This window comes from Lynx canadensis, chromosome B3 (genome assembly GCF_007474595.2).
Source record: "Lynx canadensis isolate LIC74 chromosome B3, mLynCan4.pri.v2, whole genome shotgun sequence".
Taxonomy (NCBI): domain Eukaryota; kingdom Metazoa; phylum Chordata; class Mammalia; order Carnivora; family Felidae; genus Lynx; species Lynx canadensis.
The window spans coordinates 55,860,232-55,877,488 of NC_044308.2; the positions used below are offsets into that span (position 1 = coordinate 55,860,232).

The 17,257-nt window shown below is 41.4% G+C and overlaps 1 protein-coding gene across 8 annotated transcripts in view; it reads right to left on the reverse strand.

Moving 5' to 3' along the window:
* Positions 1-3,053: 3,053 nt before the first annotated feature.
* SEMA6D (semaphorin 6D) overlaps positions 3,054-17,257 on the reverse strand; it is a 55,286-nt gene continuing 41,082 nt past the window's right edge. For 2 of the 8 annotated variants that reach the window (XM_030318252.1, XM_030318250.1), the window contains exons 3-19: positions 17,043-17,154; positions 16,422-16,482; positions 16,260-16,322; positions 16,050-16,151; positions 15,735-15,825; positions 14,944-15,063; positions 14,162-14,250; positions 13,213-13,430; positions 12,972-13,103; positions 12,510-12,665; positions 12,246-12,419; positions 11,311-11,451; positions 11,138-11,215; positions 10,615-10,715; positions 10,196-10,252; positions 8,567-8,734; positions 3,054-6,775 (exon numbers count right to left, since the gene is read on the reverse strand). In XM_030318252.1, the coding sequence (XP_030174112.1) occupies positions 5,487-6,775; positions 8,567-8,734; positions 10,196-10,252; positions 10,615-10,715; positions 11,138-11,215; positions 11,311-11,451; positions 12,246-12,419; positions 12,510-12,665; positions 12,972-13,103; positions 13,213-13,430; positions 14,162-14,250; positions 14,944-15,063; positions 15,735-15,825; positions 16,050-16,151; positions 16,260-16,322; positions 16,422-16,482; positions 17,043-17,154 (3,152 nt within the window). In that variant the 3' untranslated portion in view covers positions 3,054-5,486. The remainder of the gene's footprint in view (positions 6,776-8,566; positions 8,735-10,195; positions 10,253-10,614; positions 10,716-11,137; positions 11,216-11,310; positions 11,452-12,245; positions 12,420-12,509; positions 12,666-12,971; positions 13,104-13,212; positions 13,431-14,161; positions 14,251-14,943; positions 15,064-15,734; positions 15,826-16,049; positions 16,152-16,259; positions 16,323-16,421; positions 16,483-17,042; positions 17,155-17,257) is intronic. The other 6 variants (XM_030318257.1, XM_030318256.1, XM_030318259.1 and 3 more) reach the window with 6 other exon arrangements.

Genomic DNA, 17,257 nt, shown 5'->3' on the forward strand with positions numbered 1-17,257 from the left:
ACCAATGGATGGGCTTGCCGCAGTTTCTAAATAAGAAAAAAGAAAAACAAACACCACATCCTCAAACTAGATCTGTGATCGGGTGATTAATTGTGAGCCCAGATCACTGGGAAGGACAAGGGTCAATATACAAAAGGCACAAGGTGTATCTTACCTTTTAATCAGAGTCCAATACCCCTTGGAATTGCTGTATTCTGCAGCAGTCTGACCTCTGACAGTTGTGGCAGCAGAAGCAGTGGCTTTCTGGACCAGTGCTGTCCAATATAGCATCTCAATGGCACTGGCTATATTCCACATGCTCAGAAGCCATACACTGCATGCCAGTGGCTACAATAGTGGACAGCACATATACAGAACATCTCTACCGGTACAGAAGGTTCCACTGGATAGTGCTTCTTGACATTGACAAATCTGTCCTCTCACCACTACGCTAACTAGCCTCAAGTCCATATTTACAGTAGCATCCCGTGGTTCCATCTCATACAAATGAAGAAAACTCCTAAGCAACAGTGCATAGGCAACGAATGCCACGTTTTCATAATTTCCTTCATTCAGTGTAAGAGGGTAAGATAAACCAAAGGGCATGTTACAAAGAGATTTATCAACCATTAATCAATATTTAATTTTAAAAAAGAATTATATCACAGGCCAGGGACTAGAAATATTCTATTTTCTTTTATGTGTGAATCCCAATTGATTCATGGTCTGAATATCCAGGATCTGACTGCCCCCCCCACCCCATCCTCTCACCTCCCCCATTCCTCTGTGAATTAAAGATTGATTTTATTATAGGCCCATTTCCTTCTTGTTTATGGTATCACATCTATTTGATAAAGAATGCAACACTGGCAGAGATTTAAGTGTTTTGCATGTTATATATGCAAAAAGGGTAAACATCAAATATAGACCGGAGCTAAATGGCTTAAAGTGCATTGTTTATCATGCCTGATTTTATTGCTAATCTCACATATATCTCACATCTAACAGGGAACAGGCCTCACACACCCATAAAAAGCCTACAAACCAAGCTATTGAAAGAGTAATATTTAAGCATGGCATTCATAAAGTACGTAATGGAATTGTAGCGTTGACAGATATCACGGGACTGTCAACAAAATGGATTCTGAGCCATCTCCTTTCAAAAATGAGAAAACTGAAATCGAGAGCAGTGCAGTGCCACAAAGTTACTTGCTGAGTGACGGAGTCAGGATTAGAACCCAGCTCCCACATGTGGAGCCAGGGTTATTTTGGGCACCTCCTTTGTCGCCCTGCTCTGACAGGGGCATGAAGAAGATGAGCTGGGAGGGAAACGCAGAAAGATGGCCACTCTCAGATGGCAGGAAGGTGAGTCCTCCTGGCACGTGGCCAGCACCTAGGCCACACAAGGCCCACTATGGGAGACACGTGGCTGGGCGACACTCTTTCTTCTTAGCCCATACAGGCATTCTCAAGTACGCCACTTGCCTTCAAAACCGCCATTTCCCAGAGTAACCTAAATGCCAATCAATGGGATTTCTAGAACCAGAGTACAGGTGGTCTGTCCTGGTTAGTTAAATTTTTGAGCGTGCCTTTACTATGTCTTACTTATGAAAAGCTCCAAGTTCTCTAATCCCACTTCTCTAAAATGGCATCTAAGCATTTACCTTGAGGTTTCATAGATGTGGTTTTAGGGGCCCGTAAATCCCCCAAAAAGGCAAGTGAAATTCAGCTCCCAGTCTATAGTATTCATTAAATTATCAAAGATATCCATGATTGCAAAAGGTCCAAAAAGATCTGCTATAAAGGGAGAGGAGAAAGATGCACTTTCTAGAAGGAAAAAAAAATCACTGAACCCAGGGAAACAGCATGATGACCAAAAGGTCTAATAAACATCAATTTAATAGAAACAGGCAATGTGAATGAAAAGGGAGTCCAATGCTTAAGAATCCCAGGAAGAAACAAGGTTGATATAGTTCCCTTGTCTCTACCTTCCTTCATTTGTCCAAGAGCTGAGCTACAAATCCACTTCTGCAAGTAAGTGGGATAGGAAAACACCTTCCACCTTCTTCTCCAGCACCGCACCCTGAGGGTCCAGGTTGACCCAGACTGCCTGCAACGGTAGGGCAGGGTTCAGGGTGCCAAGTCGGGCTCCATGACCGGTGGCACTGCCTTGCTGCCTACCAGCTGTAAAAAGGGGCAAATCGCCATCCCACGTACTTTACCTCTCATGATAGGATCCTTGCATACCCTTCCTCACATCTTTAGATGACAGTGTGCCGTGATGGGAGTGAAAAAGGACCCCTGATACACTGAACTAATATTGAAATACAGCCCCCAAATTAGAGGACATCATGAAAGAGAGCAAGTCCCCAGCAGGAATGTGTAGAAATACTGCTGGGGCTCTTGGAGAAAACCTGGCCTGGGAGGAGGTAGACATGGGCTTCGGTCAGGAGCAGCAGCTGGAAGCCAGAGCACAGAGGCTGCTACAGACACGCTCATCGTCTCTCCCAGAAATTTCACGACACATCCAACACCCACAAGAGGCCATGACAGCGGCTGCCAACTCATTCCATGCCAAGCGAAGGAGCAAATGGAATCGTAATTTTATCTTCCATTTCAGTATGGGGGGAATGTACCTCTTAATATGTTCTATTCAATGAAAACAATGGAATTGAGAAATGCCAGATACCAAACAGCAAGAAATGTTCACAGAAACCTGGTTTGTCAGCTATGATTCTGGACTAAAATGACATTAAAATCTTCATGGGGGAATACAAATCACGGATTTAAAAAATGTCTGCTGAACTAGATACGCGGACAAGGTGAGTCACTGGTACACCTGCCTCACGCATTTGACTGCTGATCAGCATAATTCATCTGGTTTTCTGACTCGTATCTCAGTTTTTCACTATCAGCTTTCCACAAAGAGAATGGTGGTATAACCATGACCAAATAGCAAACATTGCGGATAAGAATATTCTGGTACATTTTAAAAGAAACTCTCACTGGTGCTGATGGACTATAAAATATTTTTAAAACATGGTTAAGTCATAAACCTCTTCAATACCAAGAGACAGGGTGTAATGATTTGTATATTTTATTTTGACTTTACATGCGGTGTTAAAAACCCAAAGTACATATTATTTACACATCCACAATACAAGTTTACAAGATATCTATACATGTTAAAGTACTCTATAAAACAGTATAGAGCCACTTCACTTTAGGGTTACTTTTTATGCCGTACCATTAAAAAAGATACAATCTGTGTTTACCTTTGCACAAATGGATAAAGCATTTAAAAATTAAATTAACAGGATAGAGCCTAGATTTTATGTTAGAAATTTCAACATAAATACTGATCGAACTCACATTACAAACTACAAGGCAGCACAATGTTACAAAATGTTATCTGGGTTCACATAGAGTTACTGTTCCGTTTTCTGCACGCCGGGATTAATATCGGTAAGGTGAACTCAAACGCATTTGTTGGCGGTGGACTGAGTAGTGTTTACCGTTGGTTGGTTTAATTTACGATTAATCTGTAACATTTTAGTTGCAAAGCTGAAGTGTTTTGAGAACAGAAGTTCTAGATTTTGAGCTTCCACAGATCTCAGGGAATCACATTCTTTAGAAAGCAATATTCTCAAAGGAAAAGAATAACTCTATCAGTATTCTACAATCTGTATAAAAATGCTCTGGTCTTCTGCAACCCATCCTCCCCCAAGTCATATGTATCATCAGTGTTATCCCAAGAAATCGGTTGAACTTATTTGTCTGACTTAAGTCAGGAGCATTCCTCTGCCTGGATACTTTCTAGATTAGGTTCAATAAACCATGGTGTGGTGTGCAGCATATTAACTGCATCAGGGTTACACATCATCAGCTGTAAGTGGCTTCTGCAAAACTACCAATAAATGACTCTATGGTTTCCACAGGTGTCACATTACCCGAGAAACCTCATTTGACTTCACATTATCACTGTTTCATCCTTAGGAAAGCAGGAGTGGAATGTTTATCATGGCAAAGGATGTAATGCTGCTATTTGAGTGGATTGTTTCACAATTAATTGTTCTAGGTTGTTTTAACGATTTTTTAAAAGTCTTTTCAGGTGCTGGTTGAAAAACATTTACAACTGGCACTCGGCAAATGATGTGCTCTACTGAAAACACTTGACATATTTTAGTACTTCTATCATTCTCATGAATAAGGCACAAAATGCACAGATTCAGGTAAACTCACATGTAATATTTACAGTATATTGTCATTACCTGCATGACTTCAAAGAAAACTCTCATATTAACACAACATAGACAACATGATTGCACCACTGTTCGGTTTTCATAGACTCTCTCTGTTAGGCCAATTATAATCGCTTTCATACTTCCTTCCTTTGTCTTCTGTTTTGTTCATTTATCTTGGGGGTAGGAGGAGTTAAAGGAAGAGAAATTGTACTACATGGGAGAAACCAAACAACATCAAAATAAAACCTTATGAGTGTGTCCAAGGTTAAATACAGTGAGTCAGGCTTGGATTCACAGTGGACAGGTAAATTTTACTACTGAATACTGGTGAATAAATCAAGGATCCCTCTTAACATCTCTATCTCCTTAAGCTGGCAAGACTGTAATAGAAGTTTTAATGAATAGCAGCACAAAATTACTTAGAACTCTTACATTCTGGCATTGGGGACCATGTAAGTCAAGTTAATCATTTTGATGGTCAGATCAGCCTTGATTTTATTTCTTTCTCAAAGCTGAACCCAATGGACTGCTGTGGGAAGAAGTTATTGTCTCTTGTTCAGTCATGCGCAATGTAAACAAGTCCATAGCACAAAAAGATGCAATGGGCACCAGAACAAATCCTCATGGGTACAGAACACACACACGCACACATACACACGCGCACGCACGCGCGCACACACACACACACACGCACACAGGCAACACAGTCCATTGGTGGCATGAAAAAAATGCCACCCTTTGAAAAAAATGCTACAGTTTGGGTCAAAGACTGGAGTTTTAGCAAATTGTTTGGTAATCTACAAGTTCATTTCTTTGAGACATTACCATTGTTTTTTGACATTTGTGCAAGAGGCAAGGTGAATGCATACAATTAAAATGTTCACATTTAATGGGAAGACCACACATCATGGTAGTCTAAGTTGAACCCATTTTCAAGTATTTGCTCACAGACTCTTCTGAGTACTGTATCAGCTCTCTATACTGGTAAGGTAGCCCCCTGGGTGCTACACATCTCTTTAGCTTCAAACAAAAGAAATGGAATGACCAGCACCTTCCTTTGTTTTCAGGCAAGTACACAGAAGCTTTGCTGTAGTAGCTACATGTGGCAAGTTTTGATGTTGCCAAAGTTAGAAAGAGTTTCTTTGGCCACTTGGTTCTCTTAAAATACAAGGGAGTCTCTTGTCTTAAGGTACCCTTACAACATCATCCTCTCAACAACATGGACAGGATAAAGCCACACGGAGAATAGCACACACTTGAGGCCTAGTAAGTGTATTTGTTCAGTGGTCTGACAGACGTGGTTTGAGGAACAAAGGAAGGCTTTGGTGGCACATCAGGTTTTAAGGACGGTGTCCTCTTTAGTCCCGTCCTAGGAAGGGTGCCATTACTGGTATAGCTGCTCTGTCTGGAGAGGGAAGGCTGCAGATGAACACTCACTGGTGTTCCCTGAATATAGTCCACCTTTGCCCCTGTGGAGGTGGGCAGGTACCCTCCACGGTTCATACTCGGCTGTCTAGATAACAAAACACCATTTGGTGAGTTTAAGTTTTTAGGCATAGCAGATATAGAGTGCCTCTGGGAGGAATTTTTGTGATAACCCCTTTGTCTTTCCAGAGAAGTCATTGGGACTCCAGGAGTGGTGGGGACGTCCACTCGCTTGGTTGGGCTGTTTCTGGGGAGAGTTGAAGGAGGAGAGTACAGCGATGCTTCCCGGTTAGGGACCTTGGGTGGGACCTCAGACATAGGTCCCACAGGATCCAGCATTAGGGTCTGGTGGGCCATCTGGATGTCTCCCATGATGGCTTTGGGGTTGCTATTTGGGTCATTTAGATGCTTCAGGAGATCATTGAGGGTATTTCTGGAATCCACAGAACGCCGGTGATCTCTTTTGCTGGATGACTTTGTAAGCGGGTGGTCAATGTTCTGAAGCTTCTTTTCAGCTTTGTGTGCATTGGAGTTTGAGAAAGATGTGTTGTAGTCATGAGTGGCATTAGGAAGAACAATGGCACTGGGGATATGCCCATGACTTAATGGGGAATGGGGTGGTGGACTAGAAGGAAAAAACTGGGGGGTTTCTTTCCTTGAAGCCCCATGGCCGTGGGCCTTGTCTGAGTGGCTCTTCATGGCCTGCAGGGTCTTCTGGTGAAGCACAGGTGTAGACTCAGGCGTGGGGAGAGCAGCCAGTTCGGGAGGTTGGCCCCGATGGTCCATTACCATGGATTTGGTATCTCCACTGGGTGGCAGCTCTTTCCGACTGGTCAACAGGTTACTATACAATTTGGGAGAATCAATATTCTGTTGATATTCCTTGACTGGGCTGTCAAAGAGACCATTCAGTTTGGCAAAACTTCCACTGGAGTCTGTGCACGACTGGGCAGATTCTGCATCTTTATGAATCTTTCTGTTTTTCCGAACGAACATGTCGCGATAGCAGTATACTGCCACCCCTGCAATGAACGCACCCAAAACAAAAGCGGCAAAGACACAGGTGATGAGGACATTCATGTGGACCATCTGGTTGGACTCTCCAGACTGGACTTCCCATCGTACACCTGCAACAGATACACAGGAAAAGAGTCTGAGTGAGGTGCTTCTTTCAGACAATATCAGCCAGAAAATGGCTTCCTGTGAGCCAGCACTACCTTCACATGGTCCATATGCTTAGCTTGGAGGGTCAGGGAGACTCTAAAAGTCCACCTATACATTTTTCTTTAATCGCGATCGGATCCCCAGAGACATATAGGATTGCTGCAAATGCCAGGATAACTCTGATCTCCCACTGATTCCTACGTGCCTGTCTTTCCCCCCGAAATCTCTTGTAAGTAGTTGTTATCTAACATCCAAAACTCCAAGGTTTTTTGTTTTTGTTTTTGTTTTTTTTGCCTAAAAATTAAGAGTTAGAAAGTAGGTATTTTCTAAATGGCCAACTTTAAATTCAAGAAATGTTTTGTCTCATGATTTTCCCCTAATTCATAAATCAGGATTAAAGGGCAACTGCTGGAATTAGGAAAACGTATGGACTGGCATGAATGTCCATTATGCTAAAATAATTAAGCAAATAAACTTATGCTATCTTAACTAGAATAAAGACACACAATTGGTTCACAAACTAAAAGCACCTGCTTGGTCACTGTTAGCTACAAATATGGACTTTCATGTTTACTTTGCTAATTTTTTTCATTCCACCTTCAGGTGAAGTACTCTTGAATTGCCTGCTATGAAAGAAATCCAGACAGTCTAAAGAAGTTTAATATGTATCAGTTAAGTAATATTATCCAATTGTCTTGACCTATTTAAGAAATATTTAAGTTAGACCAGACGAAGAGTGAATTAGTTTATAATTATTGGGATTTTCAATGCAACCACAGACATCTAACAGTCAATCAAAGAAATGTTAGTTTAAGAGGTATCCAAGTCTGTTACATGCTATAAGCACAGTTATCCCAGTATAAGGTAAGTCAGAGGAATTCTGAAGATTCTGTTGTTTTAGGTTAGTACTAAGGCCTTTGGTCATTAGTTGTTTTTAATCACTGTTCGGGATTATGGCATTCAGTGTCATTGGAAAAGACAAAGAAAGAAAAGTAGAAAGAAATGATATTACTAAGGAAAACAAAAGAGAAAGAATGATTATAAAATTGCTTACAATGAAAACATATAAAACCCAAATCAACAGATGTAAATCATAAATGACAATGCACTGGCATAAAAACTGATTGGAAACCTGATACCATAGTTTACTAAGCACCAAAGAATAGATTTTTTTCCCCCAGAGTAAGATGTCTAATAAGCTACCTCATCCAGGCAACTGTTGTATAACTGCTTCCATTAAGGGCAGAAAATGATAGTTAGGGACAAGTGCTCTGTTATGTTTTATTGCTTGTGACATTCAAGCAACTTACTAGCACCTCATATATCCTTTTCATATTGCATTCGGAATTGAAGTTAAACAGAAGGCTGGGAAAGGCTTTTAGACAAAACATCTGATATCAGGATATTTGCAATTAATGAGTTTGTGTTTTGATGTTGTTGGGGTGGCCCTGGAAATTCTCTGCCACTGAGCAGACTCTCAGTGTCTTCGGGCAGAAACCAACACAGATGAGATTGTCTGAGTGGCTACGTCATCACCTCTTTCTTTCACAGTTTCCCACCTCTTTCATCTGTGAAGGAATGCACTCCGATATAAGCACAGAAAGCAGAGTGAGGCAGCCAGCGGAGGTGGCGTGAACAACAGCAGGGCTCTGTTTTGGTTCACCTCTGGGAAACCCTAAGTCCACTAGCTCCTCAGAGATATCAGGAATCAGGTTTCCACTCAGCGAGAGATGAGTTCCCTGGTGAGGCCTTACCCTTTGGGATACCTGATAAAGGATCAGTAAAATCAGAAGTGTTTGGGTCATCTTGAACTACAAATTTCCGGGAGCTCGTCAGTTTAGGTCTCCAGGTATCAATCACTTTAGGTGTAATTTCTGGGATACTTGCCATTGTGGTAACAGATGATGAAGATACCTCCATGTCTGTGGTGGCAAACAGATTTTTATTAACGTGGGTAGATTTTTTTTCTGACTGGTCTGTTGCATTTTTAAGTAAAGTTTAAGTCAATTTTATGAGAAATCCTATTCTATGATTTCATGAAAACACATCCAAAGAGACTACACCAAATTGCTTTCTTGCAAGGGAAAAGGAAAAACTAAAAATGAACAAAAAAGACGTATTAAGCAGATTTCAAAATTAAAGACATTCAAAACACTCCTACCGAAGCCCCTCAGGTGATTAATGACCCTCATGGAATGGGTAACACAAATCCCAGAGATTAATTGCTTTTTTCTCGTCATTTTGTGAGACAGCATCATTTCCTTTCTTTTTTGTGTATATGTTTAAAAGCATTTCCATGGACTATTAGAGATGTATCCTTCACTGGGGAACCTACAGCGTAACTCCATCAGGAAACACCTGGTTATGTCCGTGTCAACACTTGGGTTTTGACCTGATAAAGCAGGTTGCTCTGCTTTACCATGGACTCCCCATCCATCTGTGCACTGAGGCCTCACACCATCCATGGTAAAGCACCGAAGCACGGATGAACCTTGCCTATACCCTTCAAAATGCTCGGGGAATTTATTCCAAAGAATTAGCAGCAACTCATGCAAAAGAAATGGCATTTATAAGCCCGATAAGGATGTTCTGATACATAAGACCTGCCATCCTTTTCTCCCTTCTGAAGAATGAAACTGCTGTGAGTTTTGGAAGCAGCAATAGGACCAGAAGGAACTTAACCTCTTAGCATGTGTGTTACTGATTTCCACAAAGTAGCTTTGCCCTCAGAATGTAAGCACACAGTTTTAGATTAAAACTCTGGAGACCCCCGTTCAGAGTGGCACGATGGTCACAGATGAAGGCTCCAGAACAGATACAGACAGTGGGTCGTTGAACACCTTAATACATCAGATACCGGCTTCCTTCAACAGAAGCCTTTTTCACAACACTGAGACCACAACATTCAAAGATTCCCGGGATCCCCACAAACCATTCAAAAAAGATGTCTAAAATGTATAAATACACATTTTGGGGAAATGTGTATTTGTTTACTAGGTCTTAGGAAAGGTAAGGAAAGAAGGGGAAAATAATGAAATTCTGCCATCCATTGGATATAGATGGCCAGAGGGAACATCCACAATGCACAAGGGTGAGAGAGAAGGAAGCTCGGGTGGGCAGGCGTGCAGCTGGAATGCAGTCTATGTGAATCCATTTGATTTTTTGTAGGGGATGTGCCTTGGTCAATGATGAACTGTTAACATGCTACACAGAGGTGGAGTGCTGAGTAAGAAAAAGTCTTTCAGTACCATCAGTGGGATTATGAGTCAAAGCAGAAACATGAAGGGCTGCCAAACTGCGCAAAAGGAGGGGAGAAGGGGCTGAAAATGCTGAACTGAAGGAAAGAAAAGGTTGTTAATTCAAAAAAATTAAAAAAAACTAACCAGATGTTGGACCGCCAAATATTTTGTAATCTGGTGTAGTTGAAGTAGGCAAAATTTCTAAAAGAATTAAAGGAACAAGTAATCAGTAAAAAGTAACCAAAAGAAAGCAAAAATTTATGAATTCCAATTAACTAAAAAAGTCAAAAGAAAAGACTATAAATAAAAAGATTAACCTACTGGTTAGACTACCTTTCTCTAGATTTTCTACAAAATTGTAAATGGTGAAGGAAAAAAAAATAAAAGGTAAGACTCTTCTCTAATGTATCCCCATGACCAAACAGCTCAGCTTTTGCGAAGTTTAAGTTAAATGCTATGTGGTTATGTGTCCTGAGTCATTAAAAGGCTGATTGTAAAATAATGTTCACGTGCAAGTGTGGTTAAAAAGAATTGCCAGGAGGGAAAGGAAGATCCGGTCTTACCGTGGCAGTCCCCTAGGTGGGCCGTGTTGCCATATTCTGTGTCTTGTTCATATCCTCCAGCACTGTGGTTATGGAAAGCAAAGAAGTCTTCGGTTAACAGCCTTCATAGGGACACAAGTGACAACCAGAGCAGAATCAAGAACACAGACTGATTAGTAAGAAAAAATGGACATTTCAACATAGCTTGCTAAAACGAGGATTCCTGTTCAACATCTGGCCACTAAAATGTTTAAGACAGGGGAGAGAATTGTTTTTTCTCTCCATCCATTTCCCTTAGGCTACTGTCTACAATCTCCCTTCCTTCTTACAACTCCCGATTTTCTTGTTTATTTCTCCCATAAGAAAGAAAGAAAGAAAGAAAGAAAGAAAGAAAGAAAGAAAGAAAGAAAGAAAAGAAAATGAAGAAAAGAAAGGAAGAAAAAAAACAAAAGCAGTATTATTGGAATTTTTCTAACATTTCTAGCTTTAGAGACCCTAGAGAAGACAGAGGCAGCTCTCAGCTAATGTAACAAAACATACTTACAGCATCCCTGGGGTCACTCTGCCACAAGCCCCCTGGCTTAACCAGCCACAGTATGGGTCCCGAGATGCAATACAAGACCTATATAAAAACAAACAGAACATAACTTGGATTTTCTCATCATTGAAGGTCAAGATGCTGCAAGACTCATGGTAAGTAAAGAACCCTCAGCTTACTTTTTACAGGATCCATAACGCTCACAGCGACTGAGGGGGAGGCGAATAACGCAGCTAGAGAATGCCACATACACAGCATGATGATCTTTATCCAACTGTAATGAGATGACCTTTCTGTCCTCCTCATTCTCAGCATTACACCTATATTTTGGGATGCATTTTGAAGCCATATGTTTAGTAAATCAAAAGCTACATGAAATGTACAAGACAAGTGGGGTTTGGTTGTGCAATTACTAAGAGCTGAGGTATCTTAAGGAATATTCCCGGTAGCAAACCAGGTAGGTACAGAGTTTGGGAAGTAATAAATCTGTGGTTCAACTTCTGATGCTCTGCACGGTTGTTCAATTTCAGGTTGGACAAAGAGTCTTTTTAAGATCGCTTTCCTATTCTGGTGACCGAAGGGAACTATGTTTGTGAAGACCACGTTGGAAGGGAAGAAAAAGGACAGTGTTTCAGTGCACTTAAATTTCGCTGCACTAGATCTTTCTGGGTCTCTCTTTAGTCTCCTTTGCTCCATTTCTATCACCTATTTCTTCTTTGTTTTAGTGGCCAATTATTTTTTTATATCAGGGGTTGGAAGAGTGGTATTGCGTGTGTGCATGTGTGTATACTTACTACCTACTGTCTGCAGCAGGTGACATCCTGAAACATACCTGAAGGTGTCAGGGGTGGTGCTAACATGTTCTCATTGCCCACAGGTGAACAACATGGGGTGAGTTATTTTAAACTCGTCAACTGTCCACCATTTTAGCCCCAGTGGACTCAGGAAGCACAACAAACTCAGGATTTATTTCAGGGAGGGGGAAAAAAAACCCCAAAACACTTAATATGCCAAACCACTGCTAATTTCAAGGACTAAAAGGAAATTGCTGGATGAAACACACACCGGAAAGCTTTGAGCAGTGCTGAAAAGCATTCTCGTAAAATACACCTACTTTGCGTGGTTGTACGCTTCAATCTCTTCCAGTAATACGCTGTCATTCAAAGAGAAAGGACTGGTCTTTGCCAAAACTTTAAGCACCACGCCAGCTTCAGAGCCAACAAAGATGACTGTATAGTTCCGGTGGGGCCCAGCAGAATGGTCAACAGCGATGGCCGTCAGTCTGTACCTGCCAGAGGAGGTATGCCAAGTCAGAGGGGAGGCCGACAGGAAGAGAGGGCCTTTGAGGGCGGTGGGGTGCTGTTTCCTGCAGTCTTACCTGATCCGAGTCTTTGTGAACCAGGGCTCATCGGCGATGGGTGGGACGGCAGAGTCCATTAGCGGGTGGGATTTGATGAACGACAGGGTTTCATCAGGGAAATCGATGGAGGTTTTATAGGCTTCAGCAAGGCCATGCTTTGCACAACAGCCAGGCCTGAAAGGAAAACAGTGTGTTTTTTCCCCTCACAAACTATCTAAGGAATAAGTGTCCATTCTGAAAGAAGAGGCCAAGAAAGAAAGGAGAATGAGCGAAACCAAGGAGCATCGCTATCTCCCTGCACTCAGTGGGTTCTCTGCATTCACCCCTGCAGGGCTATGTTTACTGACTTTGTCTGCAATGCTGCCCAGGGACCCCATCCTGGCCTGGGAGGTTGGCCCCCTCTGCTCTCTGAGGATGGCTGCTTCCAGTGACCAGAGGGTTTTGTTAAAGACAAAAACACTTTCTGTCTTTTTTCTTTACCTTGGCTTTGGTACTTTGTCTTCAGGGACTGCTGTCCAAACAGAATCTGGGGTTTTCTGTTCTTTAAACCGTCCTTTGAATACTTTTTCAATGTCATCCATGCTAAATGCACACACTGCAGAACCAGGAATGCTGAAAAGGGGGAAACCATCAGGAAAACCATCAGGCAATCGTAGGCCCACTCTTGGGTCCCTTAGGCAAGCACAGAGCAGCTTTTGAAGTGCCAGGGATCTGTCCTCACCTGTTGAGCTGTGTGGTAAACACCCCGACCACAGTGGGGATGCCATTGATTTGTATTATGTCTGTGATAGACTGCAGGACATCAAAGTAGAAAAAGGAATCTCCGGGGACAGAACAGTTAAGCCGAGCCTTCAGAAATGAAGTCCAGTGTTTCTCCAGGACCCGCTGGGAGCCACCCATGTCATTTTTACATATGCGGGCCACACGGGAATAGACAGCCTGCCCAAGGGACAAAAGCAAAGCAACAGGGTTATGAGCTTGGAGGGGGAATGGAAACAAAAAGCTGCAATTTAAGGGAGGGACACAAAAATGCTAAAGATACGTCTGGCTGCAAAGAATCTAGCAATCTTCTCTCTAGGGATTTGTACAGTTAGAATGTAAAACTAGTTTTACCTGTAAGGAAAAAAAAAGGCCATTTCCCTGGTCTGCCAAACAAGCTCCCCAAGAAGCGAGCTCTGGAAATGCCTGAGTGAATGCAGGCATTCACTTTGCCTCCCACCCGGTTTCTTGTATTGTTAATGAAATGTGCCATCCTTAAACTTGGCATAACGACGTTGTGATACTTTCAAATTACGTGGGCTTCTGCTGAAGCACTCAAAATTGAAAAGTGGCCTCTACTTTCCATTCTGTCTTTTGACTCTGACAAAGAATAAACTACCAACAGATTTCTAAAGTGTTAAAGAAGCATCCATAGCTCAAGGGTGCCTGAAGAACACTCTCTGTAGTGACAGAAAAAATGAAACCTTCTCAAGGCCCAAGGCTGCTGTTCTCACTCTGGTCGTTGTTCAGGTGTTTTCCAGCAATTATTCTCATGATAAGCAACTCACTTCTTTGCACTTGACCCTAAATGCACTGAGTGCTGGAAAATACACAGAGTGCATAACTCTACTGAAGCGGGCTCGATTCCACGCAGGACAAGTCCATAAGATGAGTCAAGTGCATATACTTGCCTTGCCTAAATTATTATGTTCCACAGCAATTTCTCGAAAGAAGAAATACACATAGTTTCCATATTCTATGGCATGAAGAAAATGTGGCTCTGAAAGAAAATTTGAAAACAAACTGGTTTCTAAAGGATACTCCAATTCGCATAAGACCCCAACTGCTAGGCATGACTGACAGATACTGCATGGCTATATACAAGCCAATGTGAATTTCAATACACCAGTGAGCTCCAGGAGTGCCAGTATGGGGGTGTGGAAGCTTCAAGGAACCCAGAGTCTTTAATGTCAGCTAATGGACTGTAAAAAGCCTACAGGAACTGAACTACAGCAAAGGTCTTTGTTTTAACAGATTTATTCATTAACCTATTTAACTGGGGAAGAAAACTCCTTACACTGAGAATAAAAAAATCTTGATATCTGGACTCCAAAGAATAAGACAGCTCTGCAGATATGAACTAATTGATTCTCACTACTAACTCTGCAGGATAGGTAGGTGGGCGTGGACCAGGAGCATATGCGCACTTAGAGGTAGGCACTTTGGCACACAGAAATGAGATCTCTCTTTTTTGAAATCACTAGGATAAAATCGTAGATGAATCTACTTTCCCAACATGGCTACTAGTCTCCTCTTTCCTTGTCAATGCTCCTGTTCACAACCGAAGCAACTTGGACTTGCCCTCTGTAAAGAACATAAAGTCATGCACTGAACCTCCTGATGCCACGGCTCCTGTTCCCACTTGGCCATCCCACCACCCTTGGCATTCACACACCCTGCTTTCCAAAGGTACCTTTTATCCATTTGGAATCATATTTTATTGTGCGAAGGGCAGATCCATCCCCCATGCTTCGATAAATAACAGCATCACTGGCCAAGAAGTCAGCCACCGTGGCAGAATATAGCTTCCCATCTGAAACCAGAGTTATAATTTGGGTAAGATGACCATAATAATCCTGTAGTGTGTTATCCTATGTAGTGCTTTCCTTCAGAGTGCTTTCACCTGTTATCGCTATGTATACAAATAAACCTAGATCTGATGCTCATAATCAACCTGCGACAAGTCAGCCCATGGTATTACCTAATCTTACAGATGAGGGATCTAAGTATCAATAAGTTAAGCAACTTATTCGGGGTCACTGACCTAGTTAACAACAGAGCCATGTGTGAGACTATTTATAATATCTTCACTTTTTAAAATAATTTTTTAAAGTTTTTTACTTATTTTGAGAGAGACAGAGACAGCACAAGTGGGGAGTGGCAGAGAGAGAGGGGGAGAGAAACCCAAGCAGGCTCTGTGCTATCAGCTTAGAGTCTGATGAGGGCTCGAACCCAGGAAACGTGAGATCATGACCTGAGCTTAAGTTGAACGCTTAACTGACTGAGCCATCTAGGCGCCCCTGGGTGCCTTATATGTTCACTTTTAATCCCTGTTTTTGGGAAATTTTTTTTTCATAGCTCCTAGACTTCGAAACACCTATATCAAGGTAGCTACCCCAGTTATGAGCTTTTTTTCTTCCTTTAAATTCCTTTTTACCTTCAATGTCATTAATCATTTATATTCATTACACTAAAGGATCTTACCAGCAAAAAGGGCGACATTGGTTTGTCTGGCATCAAATGGGCATCTTGCCAGGCCACTAATTTCCTCCCCGTCATACTCTAAGGTATTCAACTATAAAAGAAAAATAAATAGCCAGTGTCACATCTGTTCAATGTACCTGTTTGTAGGCAATGCTCCTTTATTTGTACTGAAATTCTATTTGACGAATTTTGTCTTTATTATTCCATAGCATTAGAGATAAATGGGTTATAGCAGAAAGGATTCAACTCTAACAGCATGGCAGTGAGGGGGAAAAAAAGTTGGTACAAAAAGCACACCGTATGAAATATACTTACCCTATAGTATCTACACATGGGATTGAATGCATTGGTACCACATACAAAAACCATCTCGTCATTTCTTGGGACAAATACCTTAATAAAGTTGTGGCATTCATCCTAAAGAAAGTAATAATTCAGTTAATATTAGACATTCCATAGGCAGACACCGTGGGATGAGGCCCACATAAAGACTAACTCTGGCAGACACTAGTCTGTATTACTTACTTTATGTTTGCCTTTCATGGCACAGTTTTCTCGGTCCTGTTGTCTTGACCGCCACGTCAGTTTCTGTAGTAATCAAGCAAAAACAAAGTTCAATATTTTAACTGAAAAATCTTGGACATTATTCAAGTTCTGAGGGAATGCAAATAAATTTCACTCACTCACCTTGTTTGGTATGACTTCTGTTTTGGGGATTTCATTTAAGTTTACCGTATAAACTTGATCCCTGTTGGAAACAAGGCAGTATGTCAAATCATGTGAATGCATAAAAATGTTAAGCTGCTTCTTCTTATTTTATTTTTACAGATCTGCCTTTATTGTATTTTGGAGATCATTTGGATTTTCTATGTCTCCCACAAAGTCAACAAAGAATATTTTTTCATTAGTGAGATGCTTTTATATATTGCTGTGGTTAGAGAGCAAAGAACGCTCTTCTCTTCAGGCATGGGTCAAGCTGCTACTTGGTATTAGCATAGACATACTTCTAATATTTGCTTGAATAATTCCAAGTTAAAAAAGAATAAAGAAAGATTTTTTTTCCTGCTGCTTTAGGAATAAAGAATGGTGTATGATTTCTTGATGGCAGTAATAAAATAGCACCGCTGAAGGCTTTAGCTCTGTATTTTGTTCCTGGTACACAACACTGCCTCTTCTCAGTGAATATTTTTGGCTACTTGCAATTTTTGATCACAATCACATATTAGTTTTTCATGAACTAGACACATTAATGCAAGCACCACAAGAGAAAAGAATTTTAATCTAATAAACCAACCAGAGGAAAATTACCTGCCAGCAATATAAAGTGTGTCTCGAATTTTCAACATCAGCTGAAAGTCCAGCCTGTGCTGGGATTCATTGCCCGAAGGGCGTCCTCTAAAAACCGGATATTGCCTTGAATCTGCAAGTAAAAATGGGCTAAACCATCAGTCAGGATTATGGAGCTGAAGAATCAATATACAGCATTGATTAGCTGTATATACTAGTTGTAGAAGGGTTTTAAC